Here is a 16592-nt window from a genome sequence, read left to right on the forward strand (position 1 = left end):
GGGCTGTGCCATGCATGCTCCAAGCCCCAGGATGGGGTCTCTAGGGGCCATCTCTATCCCACCTGCCAGCTGAGCCCACCTCTGCCTCCCCCACCACCCCTCCTTTTCCTTCCTAGGGAATACAGGCCCTGCAAGCTGCCTCTCAGACCCTGGAGCGGTCAAGGGCACTAAGGGAAAAAAAGAAAAAAGACAACATGAAAGGGTCCTAATCCTTCCCCATTGCAAACTGAGCTCCAGCAAAAAGCAAACACCAGCTGCACAGAAGAGGGTGAAATTAGATGGTGAAATTAGGTGGTGACCAGGGGGGAAGGCCAGGGAGAGTAGATGGGGCCTCCAATGACCTGGAAAAGATGAGATTGGAAGAAAGCGGGGGTGGGGTGGGGGAACAGTTGGAGTCTGAACCATTCCCAAATCTGGGACGTGGGCAGATTAGGGACACAGCTGGCCTGAAGCCCCAGTGGTAGGGCTCATGGAAAATATTTGTCGGTTGTGGGGAGTGGCAAGAGATGAAGAGGGCTTTGAAAACCTGGGCCCACCAGCAAAGTGTTCTGAACAGTCACTACTGAATAAAAACCAATCCTGGTACCAAAAGTACATGAAGAGTAGAGCTTTCCGGGCTTCCCTGGTGGTGCAGTCGTTGAGAGTCCGCCTGCCGATGCAGGGGACATGGGTTCGTGCCCTGGTCCGGGAGGATCCCACATGCCGCAGAGCAGCTAGGTCCGTGAGCCATGGCCGCTGGGCCTGCGCGTCCAGAGCCTGTGCTCCGCAACGGGAGAGGCCACAACAGTGAGAGGCCCACGTACGGCAAAAAAAAAACAGCAGAGCTTTCTATCTGGCCCATGGTAATAAAATTGCAGTCATTTTAGACCTTTTAAACACAAATGATAAATCAAACAAGCTATAACAAGGTGGAAAAATTGCTGTTTATACAGTGGTATACCTTTCTAGGGGATTATTTTCAGTAGTAGTGCTTGCATTGTTCACAGAAAATATAGTTAAGAAAAACAATTTTAATCAACGTAAAGCCATCAATCAGAAATAACTACCATCAATATTTTGGTGGGAGATTTCCCTTCTAGTACCTCTCCTGACAGATATACTTTTTTTTTTTTTTTTCTTTTTTTTTTTTGCGGTACGCGGGCCTCTCGCTGTTGTGGCCTCTCCAATTGTGGAGCACAGGCTCCGGACGCGCAGGCTCAGCAGCCATGGCTCACGGGCCCAGCCGCTCCACGGCATGTGGGATCTTCCCGGACCGGGGCACGAACCCACGTCCCCTGCATCAGCAGGCGGACTCTCAACCACTGCGCCACCAGGGAAGCCCCCAGATGTACATTTTTGTTTATATATATTAAGTCATATGAAATTGCTGATTTTATAGGTTAAAATGGTCAAGTATCAGCAACTGCATATGGTTCAGCCTAATGCTTTTTTAAATTTTAGATCATATTGTTTCAGAACCAACTTTTTTCTCCTAACAATATATTATGACATCCACAGTGCCCTCAAGTGGATGTACCATAATTTAATTAAACCTAAATGTTATTAGACATTTAGGTTATTTCCCATTTTTCTCTCTTTTTATTTCTTTTTTCTTTTTCTTTCCCTTTTTTTCCCCCATTTTTCTCTCTTATATACTTGACAAATATCTTTTTATCTAAATCATACCCATGATTATTTTTTCGAACACACTGACTGCAGCATATATTTTTTAATTATAACCTACACAGCTGCCTGTGCTGGTCATTTTTTGAGATAAAAGCAAAAGAAATCAGCAGATGCAATGAAAGACAATACCATGAATGAATACTCTTTCACATTTGAAAACACGAGCATGTTTTGACCTCTTTGATAGAATGCACTTTGCTTACAAAAATTGCATTAAGCTCTGTTTTAAAGAGTTCCCTGTGCACAGTAAAAGCAAAAACAGCTAAGTATGATTAAAATCCATATATTGGAGTTGGCAAGTTACGTCCTTTCTGCTGTGAAGACACTCCAAGAAACAAGGGACAGAAGGGAAGGAAGTCGAAATTGTAAAATAGGACCCAGTGGACCGTTTAGTAAGGTATTCCTTTAGGCCTCTAGATTCACAAAATGTTAGAACTGGATAGGCCCTTAGAGATCATCAAGCCCAAGCTGATTTTAAACATATTGGGAAATGGGTCCAGATACTGGAAGAGACTTGCCTGAGGTCACATAGCACAGGGGCGGCAGAGCCCAAACTTGAACCCAAGTTTTCTGACCCCTACTCCAGATTCTGTTCACTGCCTTCTTCTAAGTGCAGCTACATTTCTCGTCCAAAGCTGGAGGCCAAGCTAAATTGTACAGCCATATAACCTAGGACTGTCTGAGCCGGAAGGGACCTTAGAGATAACTTATTATTAAAAATAATGACCAGGCTTCCCTGGCGCAGTGGTTGAGAGTCCGCCTGCCGATGCAGTGGAGGCGGGTTCGTGCCCGTGAGCGGAGCGGCTGGGCCCGTGAGCCATGGCCGCTGGGCCTGCGTGTCCGGAGCCTGTGCTCCACAACGGGAGAGGCCACAACGGTGAGAGGCCCGCGTACCACAAAAAAATAAAAAATTTTTAAAAAATTAAAAAAAATAATGACCACTACATTTATTAGATATTTACTATGTGCCAGTCACGTACTGAGTACTTTATATGCATTAATGCACTTAGCCGCATAGCAACCCTGCAAAGTGTTATTAGCCTCAATTGCAGTTGAAGAAACTACAGTCTAGAGACATTAGGTGATTTGCCCAATGTCACACAGTTTAAACGAAGCCCATCTGCTACCACTGTCCTCTGCTCCACACTGCTTTCATATCACTCTCAGGAAAGCACTTTGGAAATGAGATGAAGGAGCAACATCAACATCTGTCCCAAGACCCCAGGGAAAGGCTGTTGTGGCTGCTTCTGATTGGAGCCCTGGGCCATTCAAGGAGGGACCCAAGAATCTGACCTCCCATGACCCTCCCCAACCCCCTTCTCTCACCAGCTGGGGTATGCCTAATGTCCCTGATCCAGCCAAGCCTCCAGCTCACTCAAGCTTAACCCACTAATTCTCTACCCCTCAGGCAGGCAACCCTCTAGGCCCAGAGGGTTTCCCAAGAAACATGGGAACAGGCTCAGTGCCACCAGCTAGCTGAGCCCCTTCTAAACCTGCTAAAGTCAGCCTGGCCCAACCCTCCCCTGGGAGAGGGCAGAGGAGGAGCTACGGGGAAGCAGGAGGAGACTGGGTACCCAGAAATGGCCAGGTTTGACTTGCCCTAAGATCCTCCAAAGCTGCTGTGGCAGGACAGTTCCTGAGCTGTCTGTCTAGCATTTAGCTAGTCTCCATTTCTAAGCCTTCCAGTGACTGGGAGTTTTTCCACGGGGAAAAAAGACAGAAATGACTGCAAATAAGTCCAGCCTCAGCTCTGCAATAAGTTCACTGTGTGACTGTGGGCAAGTCACTTACCCTCTCTCTTAGCTCGGTCTGCCTTAACAAAATGCCATAGACTGGGTGGCTTAAGCAACAGAAACTTATATTCTCACAGTTCTGGAGGCTGGAAGTCCAAGATCAGGGTGACACCCTGGTCAGATTCTGGTAAGAGCTCTCTTCCTGGCTTGCAGACAGCCACCTCTTCTCATGTCCTCACATGGCAAAGAGAGGGGGAGCTCGCTGGTATCCCTTCTCATAAGGACACTAATCCCATCATGAGGGCCCCTCCCTCGTGACCTCATCTAATCCTAATCACCTCCCAAAGGCCCCATCTCCAAATACCATCACATTGGGATTAAGGCTTCAATGTGAATTTTGGGCAGGACGCAAATTTTCATCCATTACACCCTCTCTGGGCTCCCATTTCCACACCAATCAAATAGAGGTACCCACCCAGGATATCACCCAGGGTAGCAAGAAGGATCAATTATGTGGGAGGTGCAAAGGGTTCTTCAGATTACAAGCCCACACCTGTGCTAAGTATGATTTTTATTGTTTATTTTTATTTTTATTCTGCTATCAACCAAGCAGAAAAAAATCCTCAATCCCAAGGCAAAAGGCTCCCTGGAACTGAGGACATGCTGCTCCCCCCTTTCTTCATCCAGCAGACATTACTGAGCACCTCCTGTGCGTAGGCACTGGGGATCACGGGATGAATGAGATGAGACCAGTAGCACCAAGAACAAACACCCTCATCATCGTCCCATATTTGGGTGATGGCAAGAAGAGATAAAAGGATTGGGGGCTTTTAAGGTAAGCAGACCGAGGTTCAAATCAAAGCTCCACCACTGAGATGCTATGTGAGTTCAGGCGAGTCACTACTCCTCTCTTCCTTATCTATAAAATGGGGATGACATCTGCAAGCCATTGTACCAAGTACTCTTTATGCAACACATCACTGAACCTTTACAACAGCCCCTTGAACACGGTATGACTCTAATTCCCATTGTACAGATGAGGAAACAGAATCTCAGAGAAGTGAAAAACTTACCCAAGATCACCCAGCTAGTAAGAGTCAGAGTAAGGATTCAAACCCACATCTGCCTGGCTTTATTGCTAGTACCGTCTTACAGTTTACAGATGGCCTGCATTCCTGTAATGGTCATTATAATAATACCAGCGTAAAGAGCACTCTCTATGTGCCTAGATCCTTTACCTGCGTTCCCTTATTTAGTTGTCACAACAACCCTATGGAGTGGGTACTATTTTAACCCCATTCTTTAGCTTTGGGAACTGAAGTCAGAGAGGTGAAGCAATTTGCCCAATGTCACACAGCTAAGAAGGGGTATAGTGGGGAAACCAAGTGTGTCTGACTCCTGAGCCCTATCCTTGCCCACTACACTAACCTGCCTCTCTTCCCTGGTGAAGCCAAGCAGGTGTCTATCTCTTTATCTCTGTTTGACAAATGAGAAAGCTGAGGCCCAGCAAAAGGTACTGATGCCTACGGGGACCCAACAACTCAGCAGCTAAGCAGGGACTTGAACCCAGGCTCCTGAGTCTTAAACATAGGGTTATTTCCTCCACCCATAATACCTGAATCCTGGGCACCAGAAAATGGCCCTGTGAGCTGGACCTTTGGGAACTATACCTCCCCCAGAGGCATGGGGACCCCCCTCTAAACCAGGCTAGGCATGGAGAGCCAAGCATGTGTGGGAGAAGAAAGTCTGCAGAATACTGCCTGGGGAAGACAGCGATTGAGCTGGTATGCAGGTGCCCCTAGCTTTGGGCACTTCTGTCTTGGTCTTCCTAAGCCATGGACCCATAGCTGGGAAGGGGGTAGTTATAGAGGAAGCCACTCCAGGCCTGGGCCCCTGCTGGCTAGCACAGCTCTTTGCTGTGATTTCTGCTGAAAAACAAAAAGCTCAATCCTCTGGGCCTAAGTGCTAATTATTAATAATGACATAATAACCATGTGGGCACAACAGCCAAAGAGTCCCAACTAGAAATTCTGCATAGCTCAGACTCAGAACAAAAGATTTGGGCACTCCAGCTGAAATGATGCCCTGGCAGAAAATGTCAGAAGCTAAAGGGCTTCAGGGTTGACCCAACCAAGGTATTATCTGGCAGATGGAGATGATGACCACTCATACAATTATTTATTGAGAATCTATTGTGTGTGTGTGTGTGTGTGTGTGTGTGTGTGTGTGTGTGTGTGCTCAGAATAGTGCTACACCCAGAGAGAAGAGGCTTCATTTATTCACTAATTCACTCCACAAATATTTACTGAGCACCTACTATGAACCACACACTCTTCTAGGTACAAGGGATATAACATTGAACGAGACAGACAAATATTACCATCGTCACTGAGCTTACATTCCAGTGGGGGGAGTCAAACAATGAGCAAATATTCTATAAAATATTGTATGTCAAAAAGTGATAAGTGCTGTGGAGAAAAATAAGCCAGGAGGGAGGATAGGGAGTGTTGGTGTCGTAGTGCCACACTGTTAAACAGAGTAGTCAGGAAAGGCCTTACTGAGCAGGTGACGTGTAAACAAAAAAAATTAAGGAGATGAGAGAACAAGTCGTGAAAGGATCTGGGGGTAGAGTGTTCCAGGTCAAAGGACCAGCAAGTGCAAAGGCCCTGGGGTGGAAGTGTGGTTGGTGGATTCAAGGACTTGCTGCCTGAGATCGTACCTCTAGTCATTAACAGAGCTGGGAGAGAAAAGGCATCAGACAGACTGATCACCCACTGTGTACCTGAACTCTTGCATCTTAGGACAATTCTGGAGGTAAGGATTATGCTCACTTTTCTCACCACTTTACAGCTGAGGGAATGAGACCCACAGAAGAGAAGTAATGATCCCACATCACACATCTAGAATAGGCAGGTCTGCTTGCCTCCAGCTTTCTCCAGCCTCCCTGCTCCTCTTCTATATGCCCTGTCTGTGCAAATCCTAAATACGTATGTGTTGAGTGAATGAATGAACAGATGAATCCTGCACATTCTCAAGCCCTGCCTTCTCCGTGAACTGCTTCCTAACTGGCCTTGGCTGATTTCTTCTTGCCTCTGCTAATCTAAGAATAACAACAACAAAAATTGTAGTGTGCCAGCTATGGATGGAGTACTCTACCTGAATTATCTAATTTAGCCCTTAAGTACCTATGAGAAGGTGCTAATATTTTTCCCATTTTGTAAATGAGAAAACTAAAGCTCACTGAGGTAAAACAACTTGCTAGAGGTCCCACAGCTGGTCAGTGATGAAACTGCGACTCAAACTGAGCTCTGTTGGCCCTTCTTTTAATCCTGTAATGTTAGTAGAAACCTCTGACATCAATCCATCCCCTTCCTTTTAGAAAACAGAAGACAGAGGCTCAGAGAGGTCAGGAAGAGCTGGGTAAGGGCCGCAGCCCTCCAGCCCCCAGTCTGGTGGTCCTTCTACTCTTCCACATTTGGGGCTGTGGACCAGGTTTGCCCTTCTAGGCCTATTTCACGGCCTCTGCAAAAGTCTTAGTGTCGTCTTAGCTGCCTGAGGGCAGTTCCAGGGAACTCAGAGTCCACCTCTGTCCCCTCAGCCCTCAACTGTCTCCACAGTAAAATCAGCTGAGGCCTGGGTAATGCAAGACCCTTCTGACTCTGCTTTTCAAAGTACTGGCAGTGGCATTTGATCAGAGGAGGCTGCGGAAGGGAAACTCTGTCCTCATGTGGCTCCTGGAAGAGAGACCATGCAGGCTTGGTGCCAGGAGGGCAGAGATGGGCAAGGGGCAGAGGCCAAAATCAGGCCAAGGGTGAGGATAGAGTGTTCTAGCCAACTAGGAAGGGGGAGGTGAGGGAGAGGGGGCAAAAGATGCTGAGCCTCTGGCTTTAAAACCAGTTTATTGGGTGTCATCAGTTCAACAAGAAACTGTATCAAATACTCCAGGTTCCTAGACTGGAAAGAGGTAGGGCAGAAGAAGGTTCTCAGAGGCAGCAGTTATAACAGCAGTCACAGTTGCTACCTACCACTGAGGCCTCATAGTGCTGAACCCTGGACTAAGTGCTTTATCTACATTATTGCCAATCCTCACAGTAAAATCAGCCCCATTCTACAGCAGAGGAAACTGAGGCTCAGGGAGGTGAAATGATAGCCAACGTCAAAACCATTCACAGGACAGTACAAAAAGGGTCCGGAGACCTAGGTTCCTGCTGCATGACCTTCCGCCATCAGCCACCTGCTCTGATTTGAGGTTCCTGCATCTGTGCCAAAAGGGACTTGGTCACCAGCCTTTGCTGTAAAATCCAAGAGGCTCAGGGATCCAGTTCTGCCCAGACTATGGGGCCTCCCACAGATACGGGACATCACTCTGCTGCTGGCTTTGGCCTCTAGCCCAGGAGGGGCCTCTAGGGTGGGGAGTTGGGGAGAGCCCTGCCCTCAAGACTGAGCGTCCTTGGGCCTGAGGCCAAGGGGGGGGCAAGGGGTAGGAGGGAGCAAGCTCGGCAGTGGGCCAGGACCCCTCTGTAGATTGGGCTTGTTTCTTAATCCTTTCCTTCCTTTGTTGGCCAGAGTTCACTGTCAGGAGAGGCAGGGGAAGTAGTGGGTGGGACCAGAGAGACCGAGGAGTCCAAAGCATGATGATTTAAGTAGAGTTGCTTTTGATGGGTGCACATTACATTCAGACACTGTACAAGGCCATTTGTGGGGATTACCTCATTGAAGCCTCCACCCTTCCCTGTGAGGAAGGCTGCTGTCCCCATTTTACTGAGGTGGAAACTGAGGTTCAGAGAGGGCAAATGACCGAAGGCCACACAACTTATACGTGGCAGAGCCAGCAGGGAACCCAGGTTGTTAACTCCTGAGAGAGGCAGCCACTGGGTGTGACTAGAGTGGGGGTAAGAAAGGACAACGAGGGAAGGAGGGGGGATGGGAGAGGAGGAGGGTGGAAAGGGCCCTGGCAGTCTCTATGAGGGGAGCAGGCAGTTATGAAGATGCAGGAAGGAGAGAGTAGCAAGCGATCATCTCCAAAGCCCTGCGTGATCTAGGTCTGCTTCCCTGTCCATCCTCACCTCCCATCACCACCTACCTCTCCCTTTTTGCTCCAGCCATACCAAACTACGTACTTAGGACCCAAGCACATTGTGTAGGTTCAAGCCTTCACACACGCTCTTGCCTATGCCTAGAAATCTGTTCCCTCCACTGCCCACCTAGAGAGCTGTTATTCATTCTTCAAGTCCCAGCTTAGCTATCTCTTCCCCTGAGGCCTAGAGTTAAGCACCTGCTGGGCTGGGCTCGCTCTGAAGTGCTTCATGCTTCCTGAAGGGTAAGAAGCCCCTCCGAGTCAGCTTTGTGCCCCCAGAACCTAGTACACAGTCCATGCTCAATAGATGTATGTTGTCTATACTTGTATTTTATCACTGAAACTTTGAGGAAGGCAAAACAGGTTTTCTTGTCCTCTCTCTCAAGCCGCGGACAACAGGGCAAGAGAGGGAGTGACGTCCAGGGGCCACACAGACATTCAGTGACACTGGCAGGGCTAGAACCCAAGGCTTGTCTGCACCTCACAGCCCCTGTCCAGCCTCCACCCCAAAGAGCTCTCTTCCCTGCTAGACCTACCAGGTTCACCACAAGGGACCCCCAAGGCAGAAGTAGGGGGCATGGGCCCTAGGGAAACTGAGGCAGAAGGTGGCAAGGAGCAGACAAGTGGCTTTTACCCCCTGACTCAGCTGTGTCCCTCAGCCAGAGACCCCAGCAGGCCCCATCACCCCCAGACCTAAGACCTCACTCTCACCCCTTCCCCCTCCTGCCTGCCCACTGCAGTTTAGCTCGCCCTGCTGGCTCTGCCTCCTGGACAGAGCTCACAACCCCCCGCTGCTCCCCATTCTGCGGCTCAGCCCCAGGCCCCATGCCTCAGCATCACTCACCTGGAGAGTTGCCCCTGCCCCTTCCCTCCTGTCTGTCCTCCACACAAGGTGATCCTTCCGAAATAAAAGCCTGGCCACGCCATTCCCCTGCTTCATACCCAATGGTCCCCCATGGCCTCTGGGCCAAGTCCCCTAACTCCCCTGAGCCTGTCTCTCCAGCCGCATCCCCCCAAGTGCAGGTCACGGCTCAGTACCTTGGCAAAAGCAGTTCCTTCCACTAGGAATGCCCTTTCTCCTGGTCTTTGCCTGAGGAGATGTTCACAGTTCACACTTTAGTGCTTCAATCAAAGGTGGAGTTGGTAGTTTCTATGTCCTCCTCCCCAACCAGACTCTGAGCTCCCAGACGAGGAGGGAGTTGGGGACAGAGGTGACACAGATTCACCTCTGTGCCCCATGCCCAGCACAGGGCCTGGCACAGAGTGGGTATGAATGAAAGCAGATGGCTAGGAAAGGGAGGTACATTCCTACTTCCAAGAGGCCTCCTCCCTCCCTATATGCAGGTGACTTTCAGAACCTGTTAGATTGGTTACTACCTGCCTGTCCCCAGCGGGTTCCTCCCAGGCCTGGTCTCCACTGTCTCAAGAGGGATATCTTTGTAATCCCAAAATAATACTCATAATTATAACTATAATAACAATAATTACTATCATTGAGTACTCACCATGTGCCTTATGTGCATTATCTAATCCTCATAAGAACTCTTAAGAGGTAGGTAGTTTCTTTTTCTATCCCCATTTTACAGATAAGCAAACTAAGTCTCTACGAGGTTAAATGTCTTGCCCAAGGTCACACAACTAGTAAGCGATAGATGCAGGATTCAAAGCCAGGTCTGTCTGACTCTCAACAACTACACTGGCAGGCCTTCTCCTGCTTTCCGTTCTCTTCTTTCTTGAAAACTCTTGGAGCACCAGGCTGGGTGGGGGTACTGTGCATGTGTGGGGGGGGGGGGGTGTGCGTGTGTGTGTGTGCCACACGTGTGTGTGTGCGCGCGCGCGCGCATGCACGTATGTGAGTGTGTTTGTGTGTGTATCTATATATTCAGCAAACAGCCCAGCAGCCCCCACCAGTACTGTGCTGGGCAATGGAGATGGACAGAGAAGACCCAGACCCAGCCTCTGCCTCCTTTGGGGAAGTAAGAGGGTTTCACACTAATAATTGCGGCCTTAGGGTGAGCAGATTTGGGTCTGAGCCCCAGCTCCACCCCTAAATAACTATGTGACTCTGGGTAACTCACTTGATTTACTCTGCACCAATTCCCTCATCCATAAAGTTGAGGCCATAATGCCTACCTCATAGGGTCACTGGGAGGACTAGATGGGATAATGTGTCTAAAATAACAAAACAACCAGCCCAGCATATGAAAAATATCCAATAAGTGGCAATAGTACATATGATGACTAGAGAGTCTCAGGAGCCCTCGGCCAAGGTGGGATGCAATTCTCCAGGGCCCTCCCTGGAGCCTCCTCAGCCAGGGCCAAATAGTAATAGTGATGATGATTCCTACTCCACCCATTTGCTCACTGAATAATCCTTCAAGGGAAGTATGCTTTATTAACCCTATTTTACAGGTGAGGTAACTGAGGCCCAGAGAAGGTGGTTTACTGAACCAAGTCACACAGCAAAAAATGGCAGAGCTGGGACCTCCACTCAGCTACTTCCACACTGGGCAGAAGCCAGCCCTTATCCCTGGGCCCTGGCCAGCCTGCTGGGGGGTCTGGGGTTCCTGACTCCTAGAGTCTAGTTCCACCCAGGTGGGAAGTTAAAAGTAGGAGAAAGGAGCCAAAAAGAGGAACACTTTACTTAGTCCTCTCCCAGAATGAACCCAGGCCTGGGAGAAAACCAAGAGCTACCAAGCAGGGCCCTGTGCCCCGCACTTCTCACTGGCTCCTTCCCACGCCCGTGTGGGGCAAGTGCTATGATATGCATGTCGCAGATGAGGTCTCCAAGACTCAGAGAGGTTAGTGACTTATCCAAGATCACACAGCTAGGAAAGTGGCAGTCCTAGGAGGCAGAGTCCCTCCTCCTCATCCCTCCCTCCTTCAGCCCCAGACCTCCCCAGCCGACCCACCCTTCTGATGAAATCCAGAGGCTCTGCCACTCCTTCCCCAGGCCTAAGCAGAGGCCCTGAGTCTCGCTGCCTAGGCCCCTCTCTCTGCTGACTGATGCCTCCTTGGTACTTGATCCCACACTCAGTTCGGAGGACCCAGAACTCACTTAACAGAGACCTGGCCCCCAAGGAATGCACAATCTTGGGAGCAAAGAGGGGACTCATGCTCACTGAGCCCCTATAAGGCTGGGCACTTCATATGCATTAGCCATTTAATCCAATACACAGCACAATGACGGGTGCATAGTGATGCTGAATTAATATTTTCTTTCATTCAGAAATATTCATTGCGTACCTACTATGAGCCACTCTATCGTCGGTGCTGGGATACAGCAGTGCACAGGTGAATAAACATCCCGGCCCTCGTGGGGCTTACGAGAATAAAAGAATAAACATACTTGTGTCAGGTAGGTGTTAATATTCCCACTTTACATATGCAAAATGGAGACGCAAAGAGCCACCCATCAGTGGCTAAAACCAGATGCAAAAATCACTGCGTCAGTGTGTCAGGAGTCTGGAAAGAAGTCAGCTGGTTGTGATAGGATCCTAACTTCAGAGTTAGGATTTTCCCTCAGCTCTTCCTCCCCCACCCCGGGACTCCCTCTACACCTCCCAGTGGCCTCAGAGCCACAGGACGCGCATTAGAATAAAGCCCATGTGGCAGTTACTTAGCCAAACCAGTACTCACCCAGAAGCAGCCATGGGGTCACGCAGCCATTGGGGGAGAAGCCATGGAGTCATTGCCGCAGTGGCACATGGAAGCAAAGGACAGCAGTGAGATACAAGCACAGCCAACAAACAAGTCTTTGGGGCCCCTCTTTGGCCTGAGCCTGGGCCCGGGGGAAACCCTGCCCTTCCCTCTGCCTCCGGGGCTCTTTGGGGGGCAGATACCGTCTTAGTCAGCAGTCTGATAATCTGATAATCTACCCTGAGCTCATCGGGTCTCCATGGGCCCAGCCCACTGGAGGCAGCAGGATCCCTGCAGACAAGCATTAGCTGAGTACCTACTGTGTGCCAGGTGTTGGTCCCTGCCCTCATGGAACCTACAGTCAGTGAGGAAGCAATCTTATAAATAATAACTGAATTACAACTGTGATGAGTGCTTCAAGGAGGAGACTTGAGAACTCGGGGTCATACCCTGGCTCTACCATGTACTAGCTTGGTGACATTGGGCCTATTTCTTGACTTCTCTGTGTCTCAGATTTTCATCTGTAAAATGCAGAACGTATTAGTACCCACCTCCAGGGTTGTTGTGAAGATTAAGTAAGTTAATATACGTAAAACATTTTGAACAATGCTTGGCACACAGTAACACAGCAAACTTCATAAATGTTAGCTACTGTTATCACAGGGAGCTGTAAGCATGGGTTTCAGAGAGATCTGGTGTGGGTCAGGCCACCATCTACCTGAGAAGGTAGAGACTAAAGGAGACAGCGAGAGGTGAAGCTCTGAGCCCAGTGCCTGGTGTATGGTAACAAATTACTCAATAAATAGTGGTGACATTCTTAGGGTTGTTCTCCAGTGCATCACCCCAGGGTAAAGCATCTCAGCAGCGTTGCTGTCAGAAATGCTCCCTCCCCACAAACACACACCCAGAAGTGCAGCTTTGGACTGAAAAATAACCAGCACCCACATTCTCACCTGATTCCACAAATGCCGCATCTCCTTTGACCTTCACAATGACCCCGGAAGTGGACAAAGGCAAAATTATTACTCTTCCCATTTTACAGATGAGGACAGTGAGGTGAAGGGACTCCTCTCTGTGTGTTCTTGGCCGCTCACTTCACATCTCCAAGACTAGTTAAGTGGTCAAGCCAGGATTCCAACTGGCATCTGCCTGGATGTTGTTCTCTAGGTCTTCCCATCCATTTTGCCCTTCAGTCTCTGCCATAATAGCTGTCCAGCCCCAGACAAGCCTTTGAACCTCTCCAACCTCAGTCCCTTCATCTAAAATAGTTGCTGTCAAACAGCCAGCCCAGGATCCAAGCTGTTCCTGACCCAAATTCTCCCTCCGCAGGCTCAGCCACTACTACCCAACCCCTCCTCTAACCCTTGACCCCATCACCAACCTCAGCCACTCACCCACAGGCCAAGGAATGTCTGTACTCAACTACTCTAAACCCATGCTTTACAGATGGAGAAACTGAGGTCCAAATTGGCCACATACCCAGGGTTGCCTTTCAGTGCCCAGCTCTTGCACTGAGCATAGGCAGGTGGGGCTGGCCCTCTGGAGAAACTCCCTGTGAGGCCCTGACCCCCAAGTTGCTCCTTCTGCTTCTTTCCCCCCTTACTGGAACCAGTGGGCACCCACAGAGCCTGTCCCCCACCTCCCCAGCCTGAACAGCCCAGAGCTCTGAGCTCACACAGCAGGGGTCAGGCAGGTTCCGCAGGTAAGGGCTAAGCAATGTGGGCACCTCAGTACCTACGGGGTGGAGTCTCCCCCTTTTAGCTGAGTCTGGGCTTTGGAGGCAGACAGACCTGGCTTAGAATCCAGCCACTTCCTAGCTGTGTGACTTTGGTCAAGTCAATTCACTCCCTGAACTCCTGTGAAATAGGGATAATGCCTATTCCCTCACGAGGATGTAAGAATTATGAGGAATATGTAATGTTGCATATTAGAGGCTTGGCATAGAGCGCCATGCACTCTGTAAGTGCTCGAGCGGCTGCAGTTCCAACTGTGATTCGAGAACACAGGCCAAGAACAGGACTTGGGGGCCCAACACACTCAACCTTGCCCTTGCCCCATTCTCTCCCCCTCCCCTCATGTGGGGTGAGGGTAGTCCCAAACCAGGTCCCGGAGGCTATAGTAACAGGCGCCGGAAGATCCTTAGAGACTCTAGGCTCACCTGGCCTTCTCATTTCACAGAAAGAGAAACTGAGACCCAGGGAGAAAAGTGACTGCCCACAGACTATCAGGGAGTGGAATCCTGCCCCATTAATATAAATCTTAGGCCCCGGGGAAATTCTGAATGCCCCATCCCCCGGGGACTATCATAAAGGTCCGCTCTGCAAATCCCCAACAAATCTCAGGCCACCATGACCTCTACGGTGAGTCTTTCATGGGTATCCTTTCAGCTCTTTGGCCAGCTGACCCATATATGTCATACAGTAGGTGCTCAGGAAAGGCTTAGGGAATAACCACATGAAATTACTCTTTGGTTCCACAGCTCTGCTCAGGCTCCCCCTCCAGAGGTCTCTTCTTGCATCTCCCTTCCTCACTTCCACCACAGCCCACTTCTGTCTCAGGTCCTATCAGCTGTACCCAACTCCAGCTAGCAGAGCTCTGCGCCTCCAGAGGCCTGTACTGTATCAGCATCTTCCCAGCCAGGCTGGGAGGTTCCTGCCCAGCAGAGTCAGCCAGGCTCCCTGCCAGGGTCCACTCTGCAAAGGGGGTGCTGGCCTTGCCCTGCTAGGGGCCCCACCCCCACTGGCCTAGGGAGTGGGGCAGCCTGGGAGCTTCTATTGGCACCTGGGGCCTTCAGGAGGGAGGCCAGCCTGGTCTAGGCAGTTCAGGGATGGGCTGAGCAGGAAACACACGCGTGTCACCCACACACCCAGGCACTCCTCCTGCATCCCACATTGCTAGGAACTGGCAGGCTCTGCCTGTCTCTCCTGTATACCCAGAGGAAACCTCAGGGCTTCCTCACTCTATTCCTTTCTTAAAACACCCCTGTTGGCCTGTTCCCAGAAAAGTTACCATTCTGGTCACTGCACATGCTTTGCCTCATTTGATTCTGCTAATGCCTGTAAGATCTGGAGGCATTAGGAGGAACCTGGGGCTCAGAGAGGTGAAGTGATTCATGCAAGGTCACATAGCAAGGAAGTGACAGGACCAGGATTCAAACCCAGTTCTGCTGCATGTAAAGCCTACAGGGTACCAGAAGTCCCCTTCTGTCCCTCCTCTCTGCTCCCTACAGCTTCTGGATGCCCTTCTTCCCAAAACTTCCACCCCCTCTGCAAAGTCTCTCCTCCCCCATCCTAGGCAGAATTAACAATTACCACCTCATAGCTGCTATTAACACCTTGTTTACATGCACCCGACAGCAGCAGGTACACCTTGTTTACATGCCCCGGACAGCAGCCAGTATGGGAGTTATTTCTGAGATGTCTGTCTCTCTGACACTCAGGAGGGACCTGAAAGCAGGGAGTGATCCCAGTAAGTGCTCCTTAGACCTGAGAGTCTGTCACTTCTATCTCCACCCTCCCCCCCCCCCCATGCAAAAGTCCTCTGGCCTCCTCCTGTTGATCGCCTGCCCACGCCAGTCCCCAGGCCTGTAACTGGGGTGAAGTTGGGAGCATGCAGTAACATCAGGGGCTCTGTGCCAGTGCTCTGGCCCCTCCCCGGCCCCACCCTCTTCCCTTCAGTAGCTGAGCATCTAGCCTGACCTGACACCAGGCAGTTCTCACAGGGACTCCCAGCTTCCCTAAGCCCAAGCCCAGGTCAGGCTCTCCCCAAGCCTCCTCCTGGAGAAAATGACTCCAGAAGCAGAGAGGGGTCTGCCTTCAGCCCTAATCCGGGAACTTAAGGGTGTCACATTCAGCCACTCCCTCCCAGAAGAAGCTGTGGGCCTCGGAGTAACCTCCCCCAGTCCCACGGGGTAGTCCTCCCCTCCCGCCTTCTGGGGCAAGCTAGGGCTGAGGTCGATCTGGACAAGTCCCGGCCCTCAATTTGCTGGAGGGGAGAAGTCCTATCCTACCCCCAAAGAGGCGGGGTCTCTCTTTGGGGGTAGGATAGGAAAGTGTAGGCGAGGGCAGAAAACTCTCAAAGACAGAGGACAGGGACAGGGAGAGACTGGGCCACACAGAGGAGATAAGAGACACAGGGAACCGCGGGCAAGCAGGAACCAGAGCACGACAGAGAGACCTGGCCGACTGGAGACAGAGAGAAGTCTCCTAGACCAAGCCTGGAAGGGAGCGTGTGCGTCCAGGGCGGCGGCCGGAGAGCCACCCTGGCGGTCAGAGCCTGCGCCCCAGCTCACGGGTCCCTCAGTCCGGAAACTCAAAGTCAGTTACGTAAGGGCCGGAGGGGCCCTGGGCCCGGGTGCCCCCTCCCGCTGCACGCCGCCCGCCCGCCCGCTCCGCCGGCGCTGCAGCTGGCCCGGCAGGAGCACTCGGGGCCCGACAGGGCGGGGTTGGGGGGGGAGGGCTGGGCTGCAGCACTCCTTA

At 50.7% G+C, this 16592-nt stretch overlaps 1 protein-coding gene across 25 annotated transcripts in view; it reads right to left on the reverse strand.

Annotated features, from left to right (window-relative positions):
• EPB41 (erythrocyte membrane protein band 4.1) overlaps positions 1–16592 on the reverse strand; it is a 212491-nt gene that overhangs the window by 180740 nt on the left and 15159 nt on the right. For 5 of the 25 annotated variants that reach the window (XM_029228294.1, XM_029228290.1, XM_029228291.1 and 2 more), the window contains exon 1: positions 12115–15641. The exons of 2 other annotated variants lie outside the window; for them this stretch is intronic. In XM_029228294.1, the coding sequence (XP_029084127.1) occupies positions 12115–12464 (350 nt within the window). In that variant the 5' untranslated portion in view covers positions 12465–15641. Of the gene's footprint in view, positions 1–12114; positions 15644–16592 lie in introns of those variants that run through there. 18 more of the 25 variants (XM_029228288.1, XM_029228289.1, XM_029228287.1 and 15 more) reach the window with 8 other exon arrangements.

Source organism: Monodon monoceros, unplaced genomic scaffold (genome assembly GCF_005190385.1).
Source record: "Monodon monoceros isolate NGI ecotype Baffin Bay Population unplaced genomic scaffold, NGI_Narwhal_1 Super_Scaffold_18, whole genome shotgun sequence".
NCBI classification, from domain to species: Eukaryota; Metazoa; Chordata; class Mammalia; order Artiodactyla; family Monodontidae; genus Monodon; species Monodon monoceros.